Here is a 22,386-nt window from a genome sequence, read left to right as displayed (position 1 = left end):
GGCGCTTCAGCTTGCTGGCCTGCGTGCAGGCGTGGTCGCACAGGTTGCACTTGTAGGGCTTCTCCCCGGTGTGGCTCCGGCGGTGGACCACCAAGTTGCTCTGGAACTTGAAGGTCTTCCCGCAGAACTCACACGACTTGGACTTCATGGGCGGCTGGGAGGGAGGAGGAGCGGACTGCAGAGGAGGAAGGGGCGGCGTGGCCAGGAACGGGGGCTTGCTGCCGGGCTGGAAGGGCTGCAGCAGCCTTTGCATAGGGCTGGGCCGGCTCGGGGACAAGGGTGGGCTGGAGGTGTTGCCGGCCAGCTCCCGCAGCCGCCGGGAGAAATCCATAGCGGGCGGCTCCATCGCCATGGGGTTCAGTCGCAGCACCCTGTCGAAGGCACTAGGGTGATGGGTGGCCAGAGCCATTTCTTCCGCACCCAGGCGCTCTATGCGATGCGGATCCAAATGGTGCCTCGGGGGAGGGCTAAAGAGGGGCGGTGTGGGTGGGAATCGCCCTTCTCCCAGCCCCGACGCCTCTCTCGAGACCGAGCCAGGTATTCTGAGCAGGTTAAAAGGGTTATTGTCTGCAATGTGAATCCCGTGGAGAGGTGGCTGGGAAGGGCACTCTGCACCTAGTCCTGATGGGATACCAACCCGTGGCGTCAGGGGGCTGCCGTGCTCGCTTTCTAGGTAGATCCGTAAGCCGTGCGTGTTCTGTGCGTGCTGCAAGAGGAACCAGGCGCTGTTGAAAGGCTGTTTACAAGTCGTGCACGTGTAGCTGCTGGGCTCGTCTTTACCTGCAAAACAACACAACAGCAGCGTAAATGTTTAATCGCCCACCGGTGGCTGAGAGCTCGCCTCCACGCCTAAGCTCTCCTTCTGCTTAAGGCTACGGCCGAAGGGGCAAAGGGACGCGTGCGGGGCTGGGGGAGGCTCTGCCCCGCTCCCCACGTGCGAAACCAAAATCAGAAAGGGACAGGGAGAGGGACGGGGAGCAAGAATGGTGCGGAAAGAGGCAGACCAGGCGGGGAAAGGGCTGGAGCGCAGCCAGGGAGCCTGGCCGGCCGCCCCGCCGCAGCCGCCGTGTCTCTCTCGTGCTGAAAAGAGGCTGGGGACGGTGAATGGCGCTTTGGCAAGGAGCGAGCAAACTCTGTTTCGTGATAATTTATTTTGGGAGATAACACGGACATTATAAAAGAGCAACTGACTAATAAATAACTAAACAAAAAGCCGGCTAATAATGGCAGCCCCCTCCGATGCACGGCAAAACAACAGAAATGAATAACTTTCTGAGGGCCGTATGCACAGGAAGAGTAGTGGGGAGCACGGCGAAGGTGAGTGCATTTTTCTATCGATTCTGGCAATTTTGTGCGTTAGTCACTTCCATCCCCTTATGCTTTTTTTGCTAAATGCCAGTAACCTGCAACTACAGCTAAGGCAAGTACAGAAATTAATTTCCAGTCCTGCCTAGCAGTTCTGTAGAGTTGCTATTGTAGTGATTTTTTTTTAAAAAAAAAAAACAAACACCAACAACACTCCTGAGGTTTGCTGAATAATAAAAATATCTCGGTCTTCCCAAGCAAGCTGTGCCCAGGGGGGTGCCCTGGCTCCAGACAAACCACTGTAGGTAGGTCTCTGCGTAAGACGACATGCAAGTTCGCCAAATTAGGTTTTGCATAATTGCCCAATATGAAGAAAAGGAAAACGTAAAAAAAAAAAAAAAGGGGGGGGCAGATTTGGAAAGAAAACATAATTTTATCTGCAACCGTCTTGTTTTCTATCTCACTTGAGAGGAGAAGAAGAAAAGCTTCATCTGGGTGTTTTCATTATACAATGAGCTGAATAACGATTTGGGAATATGACAGGCAGGCAGCCCGCAGCGCCGGCTATAGCGACCCATCGCAGCCTCCCTCGCTGCCTCCCCGTTCTTCTATTATTATACATTTGGCCTGACAATCTGAATTGAGTGAGTAAAAAGCGACTCAACCATCTATAGCAGGCGTTTAACACTTTAGTCGCTTTAAAAGCTCTTGGAATAATATTTAACATCTCGTCCTTCGACTGAAGCCAGCGTTTGAATAAAATGCATTGCGGCGCTCGCTATGTGCCAGGCATGGGAGTGCAGATAAATACTTAAATCTGTTGAAATTAGAGCAAAATTCAATTGGGCTTTCACATTCCTCTGCTCATTTGTGAGCTCGGAAAAAATCTTAAATGTGAAAATTTCATCGTGCTTTGCCATAATGAAGTGGAAGTTTTTAACAACATGCTACAAGCCACGCGCCGGGGCTGCGGTGCGCTAACAATGTAATGCTACCTCGCTTCTCTATTTTATGTATTAGGTCAGAGAAAATAGCATTTTATCTTATAATGAGGATACAACATACAGTGCTCACTATCGCATTTTAGTATTCCCATCAACTAGATATTCTAGATCATAAGGGCAGCTAGTGTAATCATAATGTCAATGAGAAGGGCTGTTACGACTGAGACTAAAGATTACATGGAAAAAGCTGCTTTGAAACTGGTAATTATTACCAGTCCACTAATAGCAAATGATGCATTACAGTTTCACCATATAATCTGTATTTCACTCAGCTCCTGCCAGTACAGCCTTATTATATTACAGTGCTCACAAATTCTAAATTCCTAAACTACAGTCATCAATAAATGTGTTACTTGCCATAATTTGCAAAATTACTTTGTTCATAACATCTTCGACCGTTATAAAGACTAGAATTGATTTCCTGCATGGCAAAATTAGGGCTACATTGATTTAGTGGAGTGTAAAATGTAATATTATTCTTCATTTGCTTTCCTGAAAAACAAGTTTTGAATTCACCGTCCGTGTTTGGTAATCAAGATAATAATTTAAATGTAACATAATGTTTATGCACAAAACTTCCCTAATCTTAAGTGACCTACCATCTTCAAGGGAGCAACGTAAAAGTAGGCAATAAAATAAAGCAGCGAAATGGTTAAAATCTACCAGCTATCTGCCTCCACCTCCTGCTCTGAAGAGACACAATTTCTAATTTGTCTATTAGTGCTTGATTAATTACCAAGGCTATTGACTGACCATATCACCACCTAGAGATACGTTCCAGTCTAATGCAGCCTTGCCAAACGGTAAGAATTACGGCAATCATCCGCTCATTACCAGCAAGGAGTGATGGGGGCATCGAAGCGGGGTTTTGAGGAGCTTCGCCTTCCCTTCGTCCCACCCCACCGCCCCTCGTTCTTCACCGGGCTGTGCTCCTGGAGATGGCCGCTTCCCCAGGGACGTCCGTGGAGGGGCTGGCGGGTGGCAGAGGCGTAGCTGCGCCTCGAAGCTCCGTCTTCAGGAAAACACGGCATCTCCCAGCTGGTTTGTGCTTCCCAACCCAGAGCGCCTCTCCCCTCGGTGGATTAAGCCGAGATGGCCAGCCCAAGCCATCCCGACAAACCCAACAGCTTGGGGTGCTCCTGGCCTCCTGCCCGGCTGTCGTGCCCACAAGGTCCTAGTGGACCTCGCCAAGTGCTGGCTGCAGGCCCGGCTGTTAATGGACCCAAAGACTGGGGATCTGATGGTTTCTCCTAGCTACGGGCCAGCCTCCATGCTCACACACACTCCTCCACCAAGGACCAGAAAGAATTCAGGCATCCCAGTGGGCGAGTTGCGGACCCCAAAGGCAGAGAGGAAAGGAAGCAGCAGGGTGCTTTTGGAAAGTGCAACAGTGGGTTCAAGTAATCCTGTGCTAGCAAAGGACAGAGCTGCAGAGGGTCCCACCAGGCTCATTTCATGGCTTGCCTCACTTTCCACCAGGGCAACGCAATGGGACATGTTAGCCAAAGCAGCATTGCAACACCACTGGGGCTTTCAACCAGTTTCCAAGAGACTCATATGAATCCCCCAGATCTAAATGCAAAGAGGGTCACCAGCACCCCTGCCCATATCCTCAGCTGCTTTGCACTCGAGGACTTCAAGGTCCATAGGGACCATCCGCTGCCATCCTCTGACCTTTTCTGCGCTACGTGGCTCCATGTCCTGCACTGACCCCCCACAAGGTCTTTGGTACAGCGTAACCTCCTCCAGCCCCGCCAGCTGCCTTTAGAAGCATGGAATCCCAAAGACAGCTGCTCAAACCAGATCAGAGCCATTCAAACCACATCAGAAGACAAGGAGGGGCTGAGCACCCACAGGTGGTTTCCACCACTCGCCACACTCAGCTGCAGCTCTCTGGCGTCTACCTGAATTTCTCTAGCCCCAGCTCCTATTCCTTCCCTTTCTGTTTGGGTATTCTGGAGATGCATAGAAAAGCCCCTTGGTACACGATGCACCCCCCACATACCTAGGATGCACCCAGTAACCAAGGCACATTTCAAAATCAATTTATCCAAAAGAAAGAGCTTGAGCCCTTTCCTATCCCTCCTCATTTTCCAAAATTTGAGTCATTTTCATGGCTTTCCCATAGCCCCACATGAGCACAGTCTTTTGCAAACACAAGGGTTCACTCGAAGACCAGCCTCGCCCTCCTCACAGCAGCACCATGCTGCGAGGAGCCATCTCTGTGCTAACACTCCCCGGGAGCTGCCTCCTCCTGGGGTCCCGCACCCCGACCCCCATTCCCTGTTGGTGGCCAGGTCATATCCATAAGCACCCAGCAGACCCAGCCCGGCAGTCCTGCCAGAGCACCCCACAACCCCACTGCTATTTACCTGTACACTCATCTTCGCCTTACCCATGACACTCATCAGCAGCAGTTACACATCCATTTCCACCTCCACAACACAATGCTCACCACCGTCACAACTCATGCTGGTGCCTGCTGACCATTCCCTCTCACCGAGGTTTCTCTAGCAGAGCCCTGGCTTCCCAAAATCTGCTGGTGGGCTCCTAATCCACGCGCTGGCCGCCCTGTCTGTATGTACGGTGCTCATTTTCCCCATGCACCATGTCACGCAGAACCAAGTCGAACGCTTTGCAAAGTCTATTTCATCTGCATTTATCAACCAAACTTGTCATCTCGAAGAATGAAATCAGGTTTATTTGACAAGATCTATATTCCATAAATCTAAGTTGAGTGGCATGAATTATATTTCTAGCCTTTAATTCTTTATCAATTGAATCTTATGCCAGCTCTTCAATTATTTTGTCCTGAACAGATAGGCAAGGTGTTACTAATGCTCCCCCGGTTACCCCAGACACCTATTGACACTGTTTTCCCAGTCCATAAGCTTTATTAAGAACAAGCATCACTTGCCAACATTTAGGGATTCTGGGGGGTAAGTTGTCAGGGCCTTTTAATTTAAAAATATTTATCTCCATTGGACCTCGTATAAAATCCTCCTTGTCTGCAAATGAGATGGAAAAAAACGCCATCACCCGCCTATTGATACAGAAACGTAACACTGCGTCTTTCCATCTCTTCAGTAAAAATATTGGTTAAAACACTGCTATCTTGATGCTTCTTTCACTTAAAAACAGCCATGAGCAACTTCTAGGAGCTCTAGTATTTCCAGGACCCTGCAAAGCTCTCTTATCCTCCCTGGCTGGGCCAGCACAGGTTTTCCTTGTTATCTTAGGCTCCCTGTATCAGGTCTCTACTCATCATGATTTCTCACTGCAATTGATTGCTATCTATTTTCCATTTTTTAAGTTGTCATATATCGATTTTTTTTTAATATCTAGTTGCTGTTCTCATCTCACCACTGAATAGGGTGAGGTGGGATTTTGGCCAAGGTTGCCCGCACCTCCCTGGCCTGCTCAAAATAAAAACAGCTTCCAATGACCATTCACATTTTCCTATGTACATTTTTCCTCCCAGTCAATTTTACTGACAATTTTCTTCAGATTGGGGAACTGCACCCCCGAGGGCAGGGCAGGGCTGTGGTGCAGCCCCATTCCCCCTTCTCCTTGCAGTTGTGTCGGGGTCGAGGATCTGGCTCACAGCGCTTTGTGGGTTTGCACAAAACCCTCAGAACCATGGGAGGTGATGCCTTGATGCCATGCACGAATCCTGCACCAAAAAATCCCTGTTGCTCAACCCTGGGGGAACTGCATGGAGATGCCCCGTACCAAATACAAGCATAGGGCCGATACTAATCCTGACAGGTCCCACACAGTGAACACGATCCACGACTACAGATTTATTCACTTTGGCACCCCAGCCAGCAAACGGCCAGTGACACCACACCACTCTTCACTGGGGCACCACGTAGTGCCTCTGGAGTATCAGCTCCTGCCTAAAAAAAATCTTTCAGAACAGCTCTTACCTGCCGTGCCCCCCCGAGAAGTAATTTAAGCAGGAACACACGAGCAACAGATTTAGCTTCTGATCCGAAAAAATGTTAACAAATGACTGGAATGGATATTGGCATTTGAGTGCCTTTAAGGGCAGTTGGCACAATTACTCAATAAAACATGAAGAGATGTCTGCTGTCAGCATTATGGGGCTTTTCTAAATAAAATAAAAAAAATAAAGCTGGTTCTTCTTCACTGTGCTCACAGACCAACCCAGCAAACTCCACGCTTTGCATGGATGCGCACGGCCGAGCAAGGCGACACCCCGGGCACGAGGCAGAGCCCCATGGCCGCAGCACCAGCAGCGAAGCCAGACGAGGAGCTGGGGAAGGGACCAGCTGGGAGGAGAAGCTGTCAGCTAGATGCCACTGCTGGTAGGGAGAAAAAAAAATCTGGAGCAATGCATCCAAGTTCAGCCATTGCCAAGTGAGTAATGGAATAATCTGCATTCGCGTGCCAATGTGCTTTGGAAGAGCTTCCTCCATTTCTCAAAAGTCAGGGCTGGATCCAGAAAAGCTGCTCTCCGGACACACGGGTGCTTTGGGGAAGAGGAAAGCCGAAACGATGCAGGCAGCATCCTCCTGATGCAACTGCATAGCCCAGGCACGGAAGAGGCCTGCGTGCCGCGGAAGAAGCTAGCCATGAACACCACTGGTGTCTCACCTGGGGCATCCCGCTGGCTGTGCAGGGACACCCCAGTTTTCCCAGTGCTTTCCCAGTGCAGCAAGCAATGCCGAGGGGTATCCCATGGGCGACCCGCACCTGCCGAGCACATAGCCGGTGCCTTTTGCCATCAAAATGCAGAGAGCTGACGGCGACTGGAGCACCTGCAGCAAGCACCTCCCTCTCTTCTGCTTGCCACGAAAAAATTACTGAAGACAGCCTGAGCCAAACCCAGGGACTTCTTTATTCTGCTTTAATGTCAAATGATTGCTTGATTTTTGGACTGATAAATTTGGTGTTGTTATGGTATTTAAAGGGGGGAAGAAAAAACGGAGTTAATTGTTACCACTTGTGCTTGACTCAGTTCTCCTCCATCTGGCCTGTCAAATCTCTCTTCTTTTTTCTTTTTTCTTTTTTTTTTTTTTCGTTTTTGGAAATCCGTACTGTTGAAATTCCTTCAACCGAAAAGTAGCGCCGTGGAGCCGTTGGGACACAGGAAGCTCAGCAGGGACGGGAGATAAGTGGGTCCACTCCCGGCTGCAGCAGCCCACTTCTCCCTTTAGCAAGAAATATCGCTGGCTCGTGACTCACCTTTTCCTGGTAGTCAGCAGCATCAGTACGAATGGGAAACGAACCAGCCAAACGGATTTTTCCTTATTGCACTAATCCTTCCTCCCGGTCCTCCAGATTGCGAAAGGCACGGTATTAACCTGGTCCATCATCAACGGGTTATAAGTAGCTGTTAGCACTGTTATTATCAGCATTGCCGCTGCTGTTGTCATAATAATTAGAATACTGCTAATAAATAATAGCAGTGGCTGCATTTATGTACTAGAGGGTACTTTCTAATCTCTTCTGTTTATCACTTCCAGTGCTATCTCTGTGTATATTGGCATCGTGGTGTTTAAGGAAAGCCGGGGCTGCTTCACTCCTTTAGCACAGCGGCTTTAGGCCAGAGCCACTCTCCTGATTTCAAAATTGGGAAGTGAAGCCAGCTTGATGGTCCTGATTAATAAAGCTGCATAAAAAAGGGACAATGTCCCCAGACTCCCCAGAAAACGGCATGGTGGTGTCTGTGAATTGAGAAGCATTGTTACTGTTGTGCATTTAAAAAAAGAAGTTCTGCAAATGAAGCCTGAACTGTTTATGGACAGGGCTGATGTCAGGTCCTGGAACTGTGGAGTTGTGAAAATGTCCAAAATCTAAAACATGCTTTGCTTTGTGGGATCCTCAGTGACCCCACTTGTTCTGTCCCAGCCTTTCTGTCATGTCTTCTCTATCACTTTGTACTAAATGTATAGTAGTAATTACTGAAAAAAAATCTTAAAATTATGTTTTCTTCCTGAAAAGATTTTTTTTCCAATTCAAGCTTCCAAAAATCATTTTAATAAAATTGGCTAAATATTTTCTAGACCAAGTCTCAAAAACGCCATTGTTTCACTGCGCATCCTTCTAAGAGACATGCCAAAACGCCAGTGACTTTACCCAAACTTAAAAAAGCCACAGCAGTAATGAAACCAAAGCTACAGCCACTCTCACTTTGCCATTCAGACAGTTAGAATTCAGGCTAGGACCTCCAGCAATTAATCTTTTTTTCCAAAAGCCGAATTTTCAGCAGGCACCTATTGCTATTTAAAGCCACCCATCAGCATCCCCACCAGGATGGTCAGAGGAAACCAGGCACCATCACCCACAGCACACTCAAAGCCTGAAGCCCCGGGAGATGGCAGCAGGAGTGACATGGCCCTGCGGGAGGGATGAGTTGGGGAGCAGAGAGAGAGGCGTGCTCCTCGCAGCAGCAGATGCCTTGCTGCAGCCTCATCCTGGGAGGAAGGCAGGAGCTGCACAGCTGCTCCTTGCAGGACAAGCACAGACTTCATGGATGACATGGATGGCACAGGGTGCTGCACCCATGGGAGCACGGCACTGCTGCCTGGCGCACCCACCTGACCTCCGTGTCTGTCACCATTTTCAAGGCGATTACAATTTGGCCACCAAAAAAAACTGCTTCGAGCTCCAATTTGGCAAGTAAGCCATCAGGCTGCAACTGATTTTGTGCTTTTTTAAAACTTCAGGGGGGTGGAAATCTGTCATGTCTCCATTAACCAGGAGCAGAAGAAAACTGCAGTAAAACAACGCTGGACTTGAAATCCAGCTCTGAATGAAACTGTAAAAGCAAGCCCTCAAGCGGGTAGGATCTGATTGCACACACGTATGCACTCTACACGCTATAGCGACGGAGAAATCCGGATGGTGCAGGAAACAGACCGACCTCAGCACAACCCAGGGGGCTGCGCAGTTTCCAGCATGGGCGGTGGCACCTGAGCAGCGCGCTGCGGGGAGCAGCCAGACCTGGAAGGGGCACTCCTCCCTGATACCATCTCCCTTGTCTAAAAACACCATGAGCGAAGCAGCCACCTTCCCCAGCCTTTCCCTCCCGCCTCTCCTGAGCCACCCCATCCCAACCCCGAAGCTTTTCTGGGGCAAATGCGGATTTTGAGTGGACTTTCAAAGAGGAGAGGCATGGTCACCATGTTGCCTGCTGAAGCTGCTCCTCGGGACACGCCTAGCACCAGGCACGCCAGGAAGGTCTGCCCGGCCAGTGACCCACTGAGGAAGAGACCCACCTGAGCCCTGACCGCTGCAGGCATCAAAGCCCTTTCAAAGCCCAGCCCGGCTCTCGGGCAAACAATGCCTCGTTCCAACGGTCCGCAATTACGCATTTCCCCGATGGCTGCCGGGGACAACCGGGTTAATAATCCACTCTTTAAATACAAGGTAATTACATAGCTGCAGAGAGGCTCCAAATTATTTTATTCACTTTCATACACCTACATGATGAGTTGTTTCCTTTCCTACTTTGCGTTGGCTCCCTTTTCCTCTTCTTGTTTTCTTCCCTTCCGACAGCCCTATGACTAAACCTGAATAAAAGGCAGAGCACGCTTCAAAAAGTTTCTTTAAATCAAAACAAAACAAAACAACAAATACAGGAAAGGCCACGCTGAAACACTGCTGCAGGTCATTCCCAGCAGTGCCCGGAGCATCGAGGCAGGAGGCACCACCACTGCCACTGAGGCACTGCTCCACCATCAGACCTCATCATCACCTCTGTCTTTGTTGTATTTTTGCTGCATTTCAAATGTTAAATCTTCTGGTTATCTAGCCGAGGGGTGGCCTTGGGGATGTCATTTCCAGGGGGACCCCACAGTTGGGGACAAGCACCAGAAGATGTGCAAGCCAAGGAGGCACCACAACAGCCAAATCTGTTTTTTCTCAGTGAGTGTAAAATGCTCACTCGGAGCAACGCTGCCCTGCTCACTTACTTTTCACACTGGGTTTGCTGTATGGACAGGGCTTGTAGTTCAGATTCAGGGAAGGGAAAGCAAAGATCCGGGACTGTTCCCCTTGAGAGCCCTCTTGCACCTTTTCCTTCCCAAAATGGATCCTCTTTGACTCTCCTCGGCTACCAGCCTTCCCCTTTGGCTCACTTTCCTCTCACTTCCAAATTAATGGTATTTAGCCAGCAGCAAACCACCATGACAAAGTGGGTCAGGGGAACCACAGGTCCCCCAGAACAACCCCTCTGGCTGCAAATCACCGGTTCAGAAGGCAAAGGTTTATTCTGTCCCTGAGCAAGTTCAATGTCACCATGGAGTTGCAAGCACAGCAAGTGCTGAAGCAGACCCCACATTTCGCTTTATAACTTGCACAAGCGACTGTTGGTAGAATTAATAAAATTTTTCTCTGCTTTGCAAATAGGACCAAAAGGTGTCGTAAAGTTGTCTGGTCTCCTCCGGTTTATTCCGTCTCCTCTCCATAGTCGAGATATCCTTGAAGTTGAAAATGATATAATACTCAGAATATCTGGAGTTGGAGGATGTAAGACTTGCAAGGATTGCTACAGCTTTATTGCATTCCCAGGGCACGGAGAGTATTTACCATACATACATCACGTCAAGGAATGCAAAAAGGGCATATGAAAATTTGGGGATTCAAGCTCAGGAGTTTAAATTCACAGAAAGGAAGATAAAGAGTGTTTCTTCTTATTTATAGATTTGCAGATGAAATCCAACAAAAACAGCCCTCCCCCCCAAAACCCTCCTTTATGTCAGTAAGGCTGATTCAATTTCCCAGCTTGCAAGGTCTCCTCTATCCGAGTATTACCCGACCCCAATAACACACACTCTTCCAAGGTTAAGATCTGTTTCCTTACAATAATGCAAAAAGCTGTTGTTTCAGTTGCGGCTGCAGGATTCAGCTTTGAAGGACAGGTTAGTACCACACTACATTTAACTGGATTCAGTTCATCTGATTATACAGTGCCTTGCTTTCTGGAATATGTAATCATCTCTTTCTGATGACATTTTAAATATCCAACTAGACAAATAATTGCGGCAATAATTGATAGCTGAGTCAAGCTGGAAGATTATTGATTGGCACAGTACCCACTGAAACAAATGTTCATCTTTCAAACATTACAGTGAGGATGCTTAAATCTAACTTTTGCTGATAAATGATAAAAATTTGATTTACTGATAAAACCACTGGAAGAGAATATGCACTTCAGGATTTGATTACTTTGTGAAATTTTTAGAAGAAAAATTAGGCATCGGGATTTATATTCTATTTCACATGAATAATTGCCAAGCTAGGGATAAGGAGTTGAACATAAACACGTGCAGAGAAGTCTTCAAGAGTTGCCGATTAACTCTCTACCTTCCTGAATGCCATTTATCCAGTGCCAATTGCTGCTTACGCAGGGCTGATCCCGCTGTCTCCCCGAGCATGGCCTGTATGGGTCTCGGTGCTGGTGGTGGGATTTGCATCAAGTGGGGAAGCTCCCTCACCACTTTCCGGGCATCTCTGAGCAGCCCAAAGCAGGCAGTCTAAACTCTTACCCTGCAGACGGAGACAAAATGAGGTTTTGGTCTCATTTGCCGTGGTGTAAGTGAGGAGTGGTGTCACCAAGACCTGCGGCATCGTGTCAGCGTAACAGCAGCACAGGCAAACAATGAGCTGCCGGGCTAAGGGAGAGGGGCCACAGCAAGGCAAGGGCCTGAAATTAAAGAAAAGAACCCAAATATTTGAGGAGGGAACAACGCAGACAAATTTCAGGGTAGGAGATGAAAAATGCACTGCAATGTTTTGACTCCGAGCCATTAGGAGATGACTGAGTCTCCCGACAGCTGCTAAAAACCAGGCGCTTGTTAGACCCGGCGATCAGCTGAGCCCTGACACTTATGGCATATGAGGGGGCTTGTCAAGCAGCCGCGCTCTGATTTACAGATCCTCAGTTAATTAGGAAGCCCTGAGATCCTCTACCCATGCGGGTCACTCTCGGCAGTGCTCGGTGGTGTCCAGCCTCGGGAACGCAATCCCCGCCGCCAGCCCTGGCAGGAAGCTGTGAGTGAGGCTGCTGTGCTCGCACAGCACGCTTCGTCAGCTGAAACAAAATGCTGATGAAATCTGCATCGCCTGATGCTATAAATAGCTCCAGTTTCAATTTATTCATTTTCTTTTCCCCCTGCCGACTGGATGGCACATCCAGCCCGGGACATCGGGGCAGCCGTTTATCCAAGCCTATGCCAGCACAAAGCTCATAAGACAGGGAAGTGCTTTGCAGACAGCGAACTGCTCATCTCGAAACCCCAGTCCCGATCCCACAGCAGGCTGTGAACACTCTGCATCCCTATTTATGGTATTTCTTTCCGTCTTCGTATTTTTTCCCTCTCCCCGACCCTTGGTGCACATGAGCGCGTGCCTGCAGGCGCTTGCTGCCTGGATAGTAAAGGCAGGCAATGTGCAGAACAACGAATCCAGAGGGCAATTTTGTCCGTCACCACCAGAACTTGCTAACACGGGGAAGATGGGCGAGGAAAAATGGGCAGCACTTGCCCTGTAGTGCCAGGTGGAGAGCCAGCAGCCACGAAGCTGAGTAGAAGCCACTAACACATTACGCAGGAAAAATACTAGTTGGTACGAGCTGTCTGGGTGTGATGGATGGAGCAAACCTGACATGCCACCAGCCAGAGAGGCTGTCCCTCTGTTTGGTCAGATGCCCCATGGTGTCCACAACAAGGCTTCGGAAACATTCACCAGCAACAGCTGCCATCAGCCTTTGCATGGGGTTCCAGAAAGACTCCATTTTTGGGGACGTCTCACAGCATTTCCCAATGTGACCAAGTAAGTGGGTGACCAGGGCCATGGCTGTTTCTTCAAATTACTCTCCAACAAAGTGCAGTAGAAATGCAAATTGAAATAAAATCTTTTTTTTTTTCTTTTTCATATGCAAGCACCAAATAAAATGAGAAAGCTCTGTTTGGAACCACACGACAAACAGTGCAAGTCCCAGTGACAACCCAAAGGCAAAATGACAGACCCACAGTCACACAGGGAGCCAGCAGCAGACACCAGAAAATTAACTCTCAGAAACAGTCTAGCATTGGCAGGGAAATGAATGAGATGATCTAAGAGATATTTTCCACCTCTAATAGGATTTGATGATGATTTTGCATAGGCTTTTGTGCTAGCCTGGCTTTTGATAAAGGCATGGTGTCTCTTTTCAACCCACATGCGAGTGCAAGATTAATAAGTTGCAAACTCGGCCCACCTCTGCTATAAATGGTTCCTGTGCATATAGGGGGGAAAAAAGCCAAGCTACGACTGATAAAAAACACAGTTAACTGAGTCTGGCTAGTGTTTTTACACTCAAATCTTCAGTTATTAAGATATTCAGAAAGAAGACAAAACCTCTCCTCCAGCACCCAAAAGAAGTACTGGTTTAAAAGCCAGCGGGGGCAGCGATGTACAGAGCGTGTTCAGCTCAGGAGCTCTACCACAGCAGATCCCCGTCCTTCCCAAAAACCCTGTGGAGGACCAGGGCTGGAAACATCATGCCCACTAACTCTTAAAAAAATACAGGCAGCAAGAGGTGACTGTTCACCAATGCAGAAGGGACAGAGCCCTTGCAGATGGGGAAGGCGCTCATTTGGGAAGGTCGGGCTCAGAGAGGTTGCCCACTCGCGGTCTGATCGGCGGAGGATAACAGCAGAGGACCGGCCTCAAAGGATGAATGAAAATTGTGTTGTTGGTAGGGAACATAATGAGAAAAAGAGTTTTTAAGTGTATCAAACGGATTGTAAAGAAGCCCATCTTTTTGCAAGATAAGCATTTTGTTGGAGGGAAATGCAATTAAATGTTTTAACTGCCAGCACTTAGATACCAGTAACAGATAGCAGCAACAAAAAAAAAAAAAAAAGAAACTAACCTAGACTGATTAAGCGAATAATCTCTGGCATATCCTGCATGGCCATACGATGACACCGCCTTCTTGGGCTGAACACCTCCAGCCATGCTAAAAGTCAAGCAAAAAGATGCATCGACACGGTGCATGCCTGGCCACTGGCTTGGGTATGGTGTTTTGGCCAAAGTGAGCCTTTCAGGTCGATTGCTGGCAGTGTGTGCTCTGCAGCCAGGTCCAGTGGGTGCCCCTGGTGGGGCCCAGAGCCGCGGGAGCGCGGCGCTGCACGCAGAGATAACGAGGTGGCAGCTCCTGTCCCAGAGCTCCCCGCCATCGCAGTCACTGCCAGGCTGACAATAAGGGCCGCTGGCTCAAACTGGCTGCCACTTCCCGCTCCTCAGGCTTGGGAGGGCTGAATAGCTCCGGGGGTAAATGGCAGAAGTTTTAAGCCTCCCATTTTCCCATCTGCAGCTACATCTCGCCTTGCTTTTGAGAAACCACAGCCGGCCATTTGTGGTTGGAGTGGAAGAAATTGGCCTCACGTCATTTTTTAGTAATAACACAATAAAAGAGCAATAACGTTAATAACAATTAACACCGAGACGCTGCACTTAATTGCACGTCGAGTCCACAGGGCTCAGCTCGCTTTGCAAATGACCATTACTGTCACGGAAAAGGAGCTGGATGCTGCTGCAAAGGGCAGCAGCTCCATAAAGGATGCAAATTCACCTGAGCCATCGCTTCACCCGCATGTTTTACCCCATCTGGGGCAGGGAGGGAGATGGCTGGAGGCAGGGTATGTCTGAAATTGCCAGCGGGTTCACCTCGTCGCTTCTCCGATGCCCTTGGCAATCCAGTTAAGATTTGACAGCATTTAAAGATGACAGTGCTGGAGGTAATGGGACAATGCCATAACAGGATTACAGGAAATGTGAAAGAAAGGACATACGTATGTAATGTCATTAAAGTAATGTCATCTATGAACAGCTTTTGCTTCCATTTCTGCTGACGAAGAAGTCACTATCACTTACACAATTCCTCTTAAACTCTGTTATTGCCCTAAATAGTTTACTTCTCCCTGGTAGAACCCCTTACCCATGCCAGTACAAACACTTTTGCCACCTTTCTGGCCAGGACCCACGGTCCGAGGCAGAGCTGACGAGGGGCCAGGAGTGGGAGCAGGGCAGCATCCCCAAGCTGACCGCAGCATCCTTCCCTTCCCTGCCTCGCCTCCGCCCGGTGGCCCTTGTCATCAGTATTCCCTCTCGGTCCCGCCACAGCTGCCCCGTCAGCCGCTAGCACAGCCTTCTCGTTGTCCCCCGCCAGAAGTGCTGCTGCGTGCCAAGCGACTGGCCGCGAACAAAAGCGTGTTTGACCAACACTTGTTCCCAAAACAAAACCCCGGCTGGAGGAGGAAGTCCCGGGAAGGAGGGGGAGCCGGGGCTGTGACGATTTCGGAGCCCCGGGACGCGCATTCCTGCCAGACAATGGTGTCTGGCCTCCCCATTCACCGCCCCACCGAAAATCCCCTCCCAAACGCCATGTTTATCATGGAGGCTAATGAGTGGAAGGGATGCCGTTAAATAAAGCCCAGAGAGCTGCCCGCGCTGCTCCAAGGCCCAGGGCGGACGATAGGTGCCACTTGCTGGGGACAAGCCCAGCGCCAGCCCCATTGGGGACAGTCCCACTCCTCAAAACAAAGCACTTGTGTGGACTTTTTTATTAAAAAATAAAAGTCCAGAGGGTGAAAAAGCCCTCTCTGAAGTGGGGAGGTTACTTTGCTATGAACAGAAGCCTCCAAACGACTTGGGGAGGTGTATCTGGAGCTGAAGTTACTGCTGGGAAATACAGGGGCGAGTTGATTCCTTCGGCTTTGGATGGCTAAAGGTAATGGGCACGGAAATTCAGGGGGTGGTTCTGCTACCCCTTCTCAGTGGTATTTACCCATCTTCTCTTTTTTTCTGAGCAAAACACTTCTTTTGAACTTTCCAGCCTTGCCTTAGATGACTCTTCTTCCTGAGCCTGGCGAAAGTAACTGTTATGTACAAGAGGAGCCTTTGCCCCCGTCTATCTGCGAGACATTGGCATGTGAAGCCTGCGATTAGAGGAAACACCCTGCTCGGACAGCCGGCCCCCACCCTCGATAAGTACAGTTGAAAACCACAGGGGTTACATATTCCAGCTCGCGCGCTGCGTGCGAGCCTGACAATCTTATCCGTTAATAACCAGACGTGCAAATCTTCATCGCATTGAGCAACGTGACATCTGCCCGTTTAGGCAACGCGTCTAACAACAGCTGGGTTTGCGACAGAGTGGCCGGCCGGGATGTAGATGGTCGCAGGGAAGCAGGCAGCCAATGTTTTGTTTTTAGGGTTTTTTAGCACGAAGATGGCAGCGGTCACCACACAAACTTCTGGCCCTTTGATTAACAGCTCAGTCACATCAAAATTCACTCCCCAAAGCAGGGGAAGCCACGGGTCATGGCACAGGCGGGATGTGGACACCAGCAGAAGGTCCTGCTGTCGTGGTGACCACGCAAGCGGGGACCTCAAGTTTCTGCTCTTCTGTTTCCCCCAGCAAAAGCCAAAGGCTCGTTTCCCAGCCAGCACGGTAGCCTGGATCCCCCGCTGCCAGACACAGCACCTCTGGCTTCCATTCAAACACAAAATGCTTCCCTCCTTCTGGAAAAGCATCGGTGGTATTTCCTTCTATGGGTTTACTGCAGGCTTCCCGCGGGCTTTGGTGGGAGCAGGACCGTACTGTCTGTCTGTCTGTCTGGCCGGGCATACATTACTAATGGATCACACTCGCAATAAACACAGATACATTAAAATTCCTCGCAAAGCCGTAATACTTGGCCCTCCAACAGCACTTTCCAGATGGCAACGAACCAAGCCCCGCAGAGCCGTCCCCAAGGAGGTGCGCGTCACCGGCCCCCTTCAGCAGGTAGGGATGGAGAAATTAGGCAAACCAGCTCAGCTCCTTCTCCCCGGGCCCATGCTCAAGCACCGGGTGAGAAAAAGAAAAGCTCTTGCCAGGATTAAAGGTTATTTTCTAAGGTTTATTCACCATCTCGGCACCAAGGCTGCTCAGGGTGCATTTAGCAGAGTGTTGGAGCAGGGAGCACATCACCAGCCTGGCCAGGAAGCTCAAAACACCACGAACTCTTTGGTGTCAGACCCACATCACCATTTCATGTTGGGTACAGTGACTGCATGAAGGCTCCATGCTTTGTCTTCAGGGGAGGAAGAAACTGAGTTACTGACTCCAGAGCTTTCTGGGCTTTTCTTTTGACATATGTGTACGTTTGGAGGCATATTTCTATATATTTCGTCTCTACCCTGCAGAAGTGCTTAGACACGTACGCAGATAGCAGAGCTGGCACCAAACCACAGCAGTGGGATGTAGATTTCGGCACTTTTCACCCAGCACCGGTGCTGCAGAGCCATGCTAGGGGCAGAGCACGGGTCCCTCGCCCTCAAGGAGGACTTGTTGTTCCTTTGGCCTCCTCCAGTTCTGCTGCTGGCCTAGCTCCCAGCCCTGCAGAGGCCCCGTGGCAGACAGACGGACGTGGAGGACGCTGAGATACGGGCAGCTGAGAGGATCTGTCCCCTTGCAGCACTTCCTGTGACACCGTGCGCACCTGCAAGCCCCACTCAACACAGCACACAGATCAGACCCGCGTGGGCTCCCACCAGCCACGGGGAGCAAACGCAGCCGGTCGGTGTGCACGCTCCTTGCGCTGCATGCCCCACATTTGAAGCAGCCCTGCTCTCTGCCTCACTTTCTCATCTTTCCTAAAGCGAAGCATTTAAAACCCCACCAAACCGGTGTGTCTCTGCAGCCACAGAGACGAGTGCCTCATCTCTGCTGGCACTGGAGATGAGGACGTCTTTTGCCAGAGGGAGCAGCAATGGGGACAGACGACCGCTTCCAAACCTGCCGCGCTGCCTGTGCAACACCAAGCACCACGCTTCTGGTCCACAGAGCCGCACTACGCTCCGTGCACTGAGCTACGCAGGCTGCTTCTTTCATTCTTGTTTTCCCTTTGAAATTAATAACACCACTTTACAATCGCCCTGTAGCGGTTACCGTTTCCTCCTGCTTGCTCTGAAGCTGGGACGCTGCAGTCGTGGAGCACACCCCAACAGCAAGCTAAACCAGAGCTTGTGGGGAAACCCATGCAGCCCCCTGAGCCCCAGAGGCGTTTTTAAGCACAGAAAGCCGGCCCTCACCACCCTTGCCCTGGCACAGCACTTCCAGCATGCCCCAAAACAGCTCCGACCCCTCTGCACATCGGGGCCACCCCATCGCTGGGGACACGCTGCGGTTCTGAAGCAGGGTGTGCAGGTGAAGTTTCAGGAACGGGGAGATTCCTGCTACAGCAGGACCCCAACAACAGGGCGAATGCCCCCGTTATCTGGCTAACCACATTGCCGCCCCATGCGTTGTCCGGCAGGCGATACTGGCCTGCTTGCCGAGCAGGGATGCTCCGTGCTGGGTGCTGTACGGGCAGTGCCACCGAATTAACCAGCTGCCACCAAAAATGGGGCTCTTTCCTCACCGGGAGTGGAGGGGATCGCTGCAGCTGGGGCCACAGCTGAGGTGGCCTCGTGCTTTTGATGCTGTCGTATAGGAACGAGTCCCATGCAGCGGGCTGTCATGGCAGGGCTACCCGATGTAACAGGCTGCTGGAGCACCAGCCACTGAACGTGAAATCTAGGAGGCCAGTGTGACACATTTAAAAATCATATACCTTTTTTTTTCATTTTAAATACTGGTAGACAGAAAATCCACAGTAATTTTCTCTCTTTCTTTGACCATGCATTGATACTCTCCTTTCCCTGGAGGAAAACAAGCCCTAAAACCACCCAAACGCTGCTCTGAAAGTAGAGCCCACTCCTTTGAAACCCCAAGAAATACAGCAACAGCTGCTGGGAAGGCTCATTCTCCTTCCCTAAAAACCCAAACCCCTGAGCTGTGATGCTGAAGGACACCAGGAGGCCCGCAGCAGCTGGGACTCCAGTTTCACAACCTTGCAAACATTTTCTAAACTCCTAATCTTACAAATATGTCTGCAATAGGAGGCACAACCGCTCTCGGCGTATTGAACCGCTCTCGGCTTTCTCTGCCAGGGCTGGGGCAGCTACTGACACGCTCCAAACCCCTCCAGGACAGCCTCTCCTTTCCACCGGCGGTACTCAGTCTCTTCAAATAACTTTCATGAAGCCTCTCATCTTCTCCACCTGAGCCTCCAGCCCTCACTGGCTTCATGGCTCTGGATTAATCCCTTGCCTTCACAGACGCACCTGCAGGTGACACCGCTGAAGACGCAGAGTTTGCGACGTGACACTCTGCGACATGACAAAAAGATGCTGTGGCAACAATTTTGATGCCACAGAAGCATTTTAATTTGAAATGTACCATAAACAGCTGGACCAAAGCTTGGCTTAAGTCTCAAAAGGAAATTCTGGAAGAACCTATTCGGGAACAGCTTGCACTGCACAAAGTCGGCAGGACTCTGCTGAAGCTGTTGAGTTACATCGATGATACAAACCCAGCACGATGGGGCTCTGTCCGAGCAAAACCAGAAGAAAAGAGCTAAGGAGGCCTTTTGGAAAAAGCTGTAATGAAATTCCCCCTCTGAAAAGGAGCCCCAACCTTGTGGGAAGACATTTAGAAGCGTGCACCCTGCCTGAAGTGGGACCAAAGTCACGTTTCCAAGCTTTATCCCAGAGCTCGCAGTGCCAGCAGCATCCTGTAACCAACACCACCAAGAGACAAAGCTGAAGAAAAACCACAGGCATCAGCAACACCAGGCTGTGCGGACACGTGGACTAACATCCAGGGAGAGGCAGGAGGTACCTTACACTTTATGGCCAGTCCAAAATCACTTCCATTTGGCTCTGCACCCCACCCACACAAGCCAACACAAGGCTTCCAGCTCCTCACTTCTCCTCTGGGGTGGTGACTGGTGTTTTCCTACACGGAGCCAAATGCTGTGTTCAGCTCAGGCCTCCCATGATGGGCTGCAGACATCGGGTCCTCCCTGTGCACAGGACCCCAGGGAGGGGTGCCAGGGCAGGCTTAGGGTGACAATTTGCAGCCTGCAATTAAAACGCAGCCCCAAAATGCGGAGAGGTACCTCGCTCAGCCCACAGCCCATGCAATCTCACCCCTCAGCTGCTCCCTAGCCAACCCCATGCCACAGGACCACATAAATTCGGTGCTAAGCCCAAGCTAAGAGACCCAGCCGCTCAGCAGGGCTTATCAGCTCCGGCTAGGCGGGCACAGCACCCGCCCCGCTGCCGGATGGCTCGCGTCCAGCCAGCGCAGAGCGCAGGCACGGCTCGCTCTGCCGACGCCGGCAAAATGTATGCAAGCCATAAGAAGTATGCCTCGGAAACCCTGGAAATGTGACAGCTTTTTGTGTTGTAATAATGCAATTCAAAAGACCATCGGAATTGTATAAATATTTGTACAGACACTTATCACTGCTGCAGTCAGATACTCAGTCCCTCTACATCAGCTGATCTGCTTGAAGTCCTCGCCTCAGTTTGCAGAAGTCTGCTAAACAAAATCACACAAGCCCACCGTAATGATCTATAGAGTGTAACATAAAGCCTCTGTTTATATAAATAGTCTCCGTCCTCTCCCCTCCCTGCTTTCTGGGAGGCTGTCAGCAAAATAAAGTAAAAAGGGGAATCAGATTTCCAGCCGACCAAAAGAACACGGGCAGGAAGAGCGTTTTAGCCAAGGAATTAATTAATTATTATTAACTCAACGAATGCGTGCTAGGAAATGTTTGTACTTTGCAGCTGTAATTAAATATTCTCACTCATGCAGCTCTCAGCCGTCAGAAATTAGTATTGCATTTTATCATCCAGATTCTTTTTTTAAGCAGAAAATATATTCGCACTGAATTTTTCATTTTCTGCTGGCACAGGAAAGCAGGAGAAGGCCTCTTAATATTCATGCCCGTTTTCTTTCCTCAACAATTACAGATAGGTTTTTCCAGTGGCATAGGCAGCTTTCTCAACCAAGAGTGGCCCTGGTGCAAGCCCTGCCCCAGTGAACAGAGCGGCTCTCATTGCCCTGCCTCGATCCTGCATTAGCTCCATGAGCTATAACGTGGGTTTCTGGATGGGGCTGATGGGCAGGCGCCAACATTGGGCATCTCTCCCCTAAATCAGTGCGAAAACCCGCTCAAGTAAGGACTTGCCCACAGCACAGGGACTGCAACACCTACCTCCTAATGAAGGACCAGTGTCTAATCCTTCCGTACTGTGCAATGCTTCACTGGAGGCCTATTTGCTTCTGCAAGCTGCTCCCAACAAAAGGGCCTTCCCTGCACAAGGGCAGCAGGATCTGGCCCTAAGTCTCTGTGAAATGGGTCAAAGATGTACAGGATTAGTACTAATTTGGGAAGAAAGCACCTGAGACATCCCGTAATTCCACCGCTAGATGTTATCGCATCTCCTCCTGGGGAATCACCAGGCCAAGGGCTTCTCACCAGCTCGGTAAGAAACCAGATGCCGTTCCCAGTCGATGGGTTCACTGCCAGAGCCAAGACCAGAGCTGTGGAGCCCCAGCTCCCCACCTAAGCAATGAGCCGCCAGACAATGTTGGCCTCACCTGCCTCCCCCGGCCCTGAACGTGAAAAGCAATGAGGCTTGGGTTCGGGGATTTGTTTTTAATCTTCTCTTTACCCTCAGATGGACACATGCAATCACTCCACTTTGTCATCGCAATCCATAGCTGATTTAGCTAATACTCCATTCCAGCAGGAAGCATCTTAACTCTGAAGATCTGGTGATTGCCCCAGCAATCAGTTGTTCAAATAGTTGAAAATTAAGACTATTGCACACAAAGTAAATTAAGTAATTTTCTACCCTCCTAGGGTCTCCCGAGTCTATCAGATTTCCCCCGACTGGTATGTCATGCTGCCTCATTACTGTAAAGAAAATACAGCTCCGTGAGTCCGTTAAGTGGACTCCCCTTAAAGACTTGGGAAAAAACAGATCTGAGCAAACACAGATCATGCTGCAAATGAAACGAAGAGCAGAAAACTGTTCGCAGCGCATGGTTATCTGCTCCCACGTTCAACTCACCCACCTTAGGCCGCATAAACCCCTGGGCATCCCCAAAAAGGGTGCATGAAGCCGTTCTCTCCTGTATCAGCTCTGTCAGCCATAGCCCAGACTGCAACCAACTTGT

General features: G+C 49.9%; 1 protein-coding gene across 9 annotated transcripts in view; it reads right to left on the bottom strand.

Moving 5' to 3' along the window:
• BCL11A (BCL11 transcription factor A) overlaps positions 1 to 22,386 on the bottom strand; it is a 145,033-nt gene that overhangs the window by 11,108 nt on the left and 111,539 nt on the right. For 8 of the 9 annotated variants that reach the window (XR_007162235.2, XM_066995357.1, XM_066995359.1 and 5 more), the window contains one exon: positions 1 to 780. This exon is cut by the window's left edge. Coding sequence is in view for 8 of the 9 variants with exons in the window: in XM_066995357.1 (XP_066851458.1) it covers positions 1 to 780 (780 nt within the window). In the remaining variant the exon portion in view is untranslated. The remainder of the gene's footprint in view (positions 781 to 22,386) is intronic. The other variant, XM_066995361.1, reaches the window with a different exon arrangement.

Source organism: Anser cygnoides, chromosome 3 (assembly GCF_040182565.1).
Source record: "Anser cygnoides isolate HZ-2024a breed goose chromosome 3, Taihu_goose_T2T_genome, whole genome shotgun sequence".
NCBI lineage: Eukaryota > Metazoa > Chordata > Aves > Anseriformes > Anatidae > Anser > Anser cygnoides.
The sequence above is the reverse complement of the archived record's forward strand: the minus strand, read 5'-3'. Positions and strand labels throughout refer to the sequence as shown.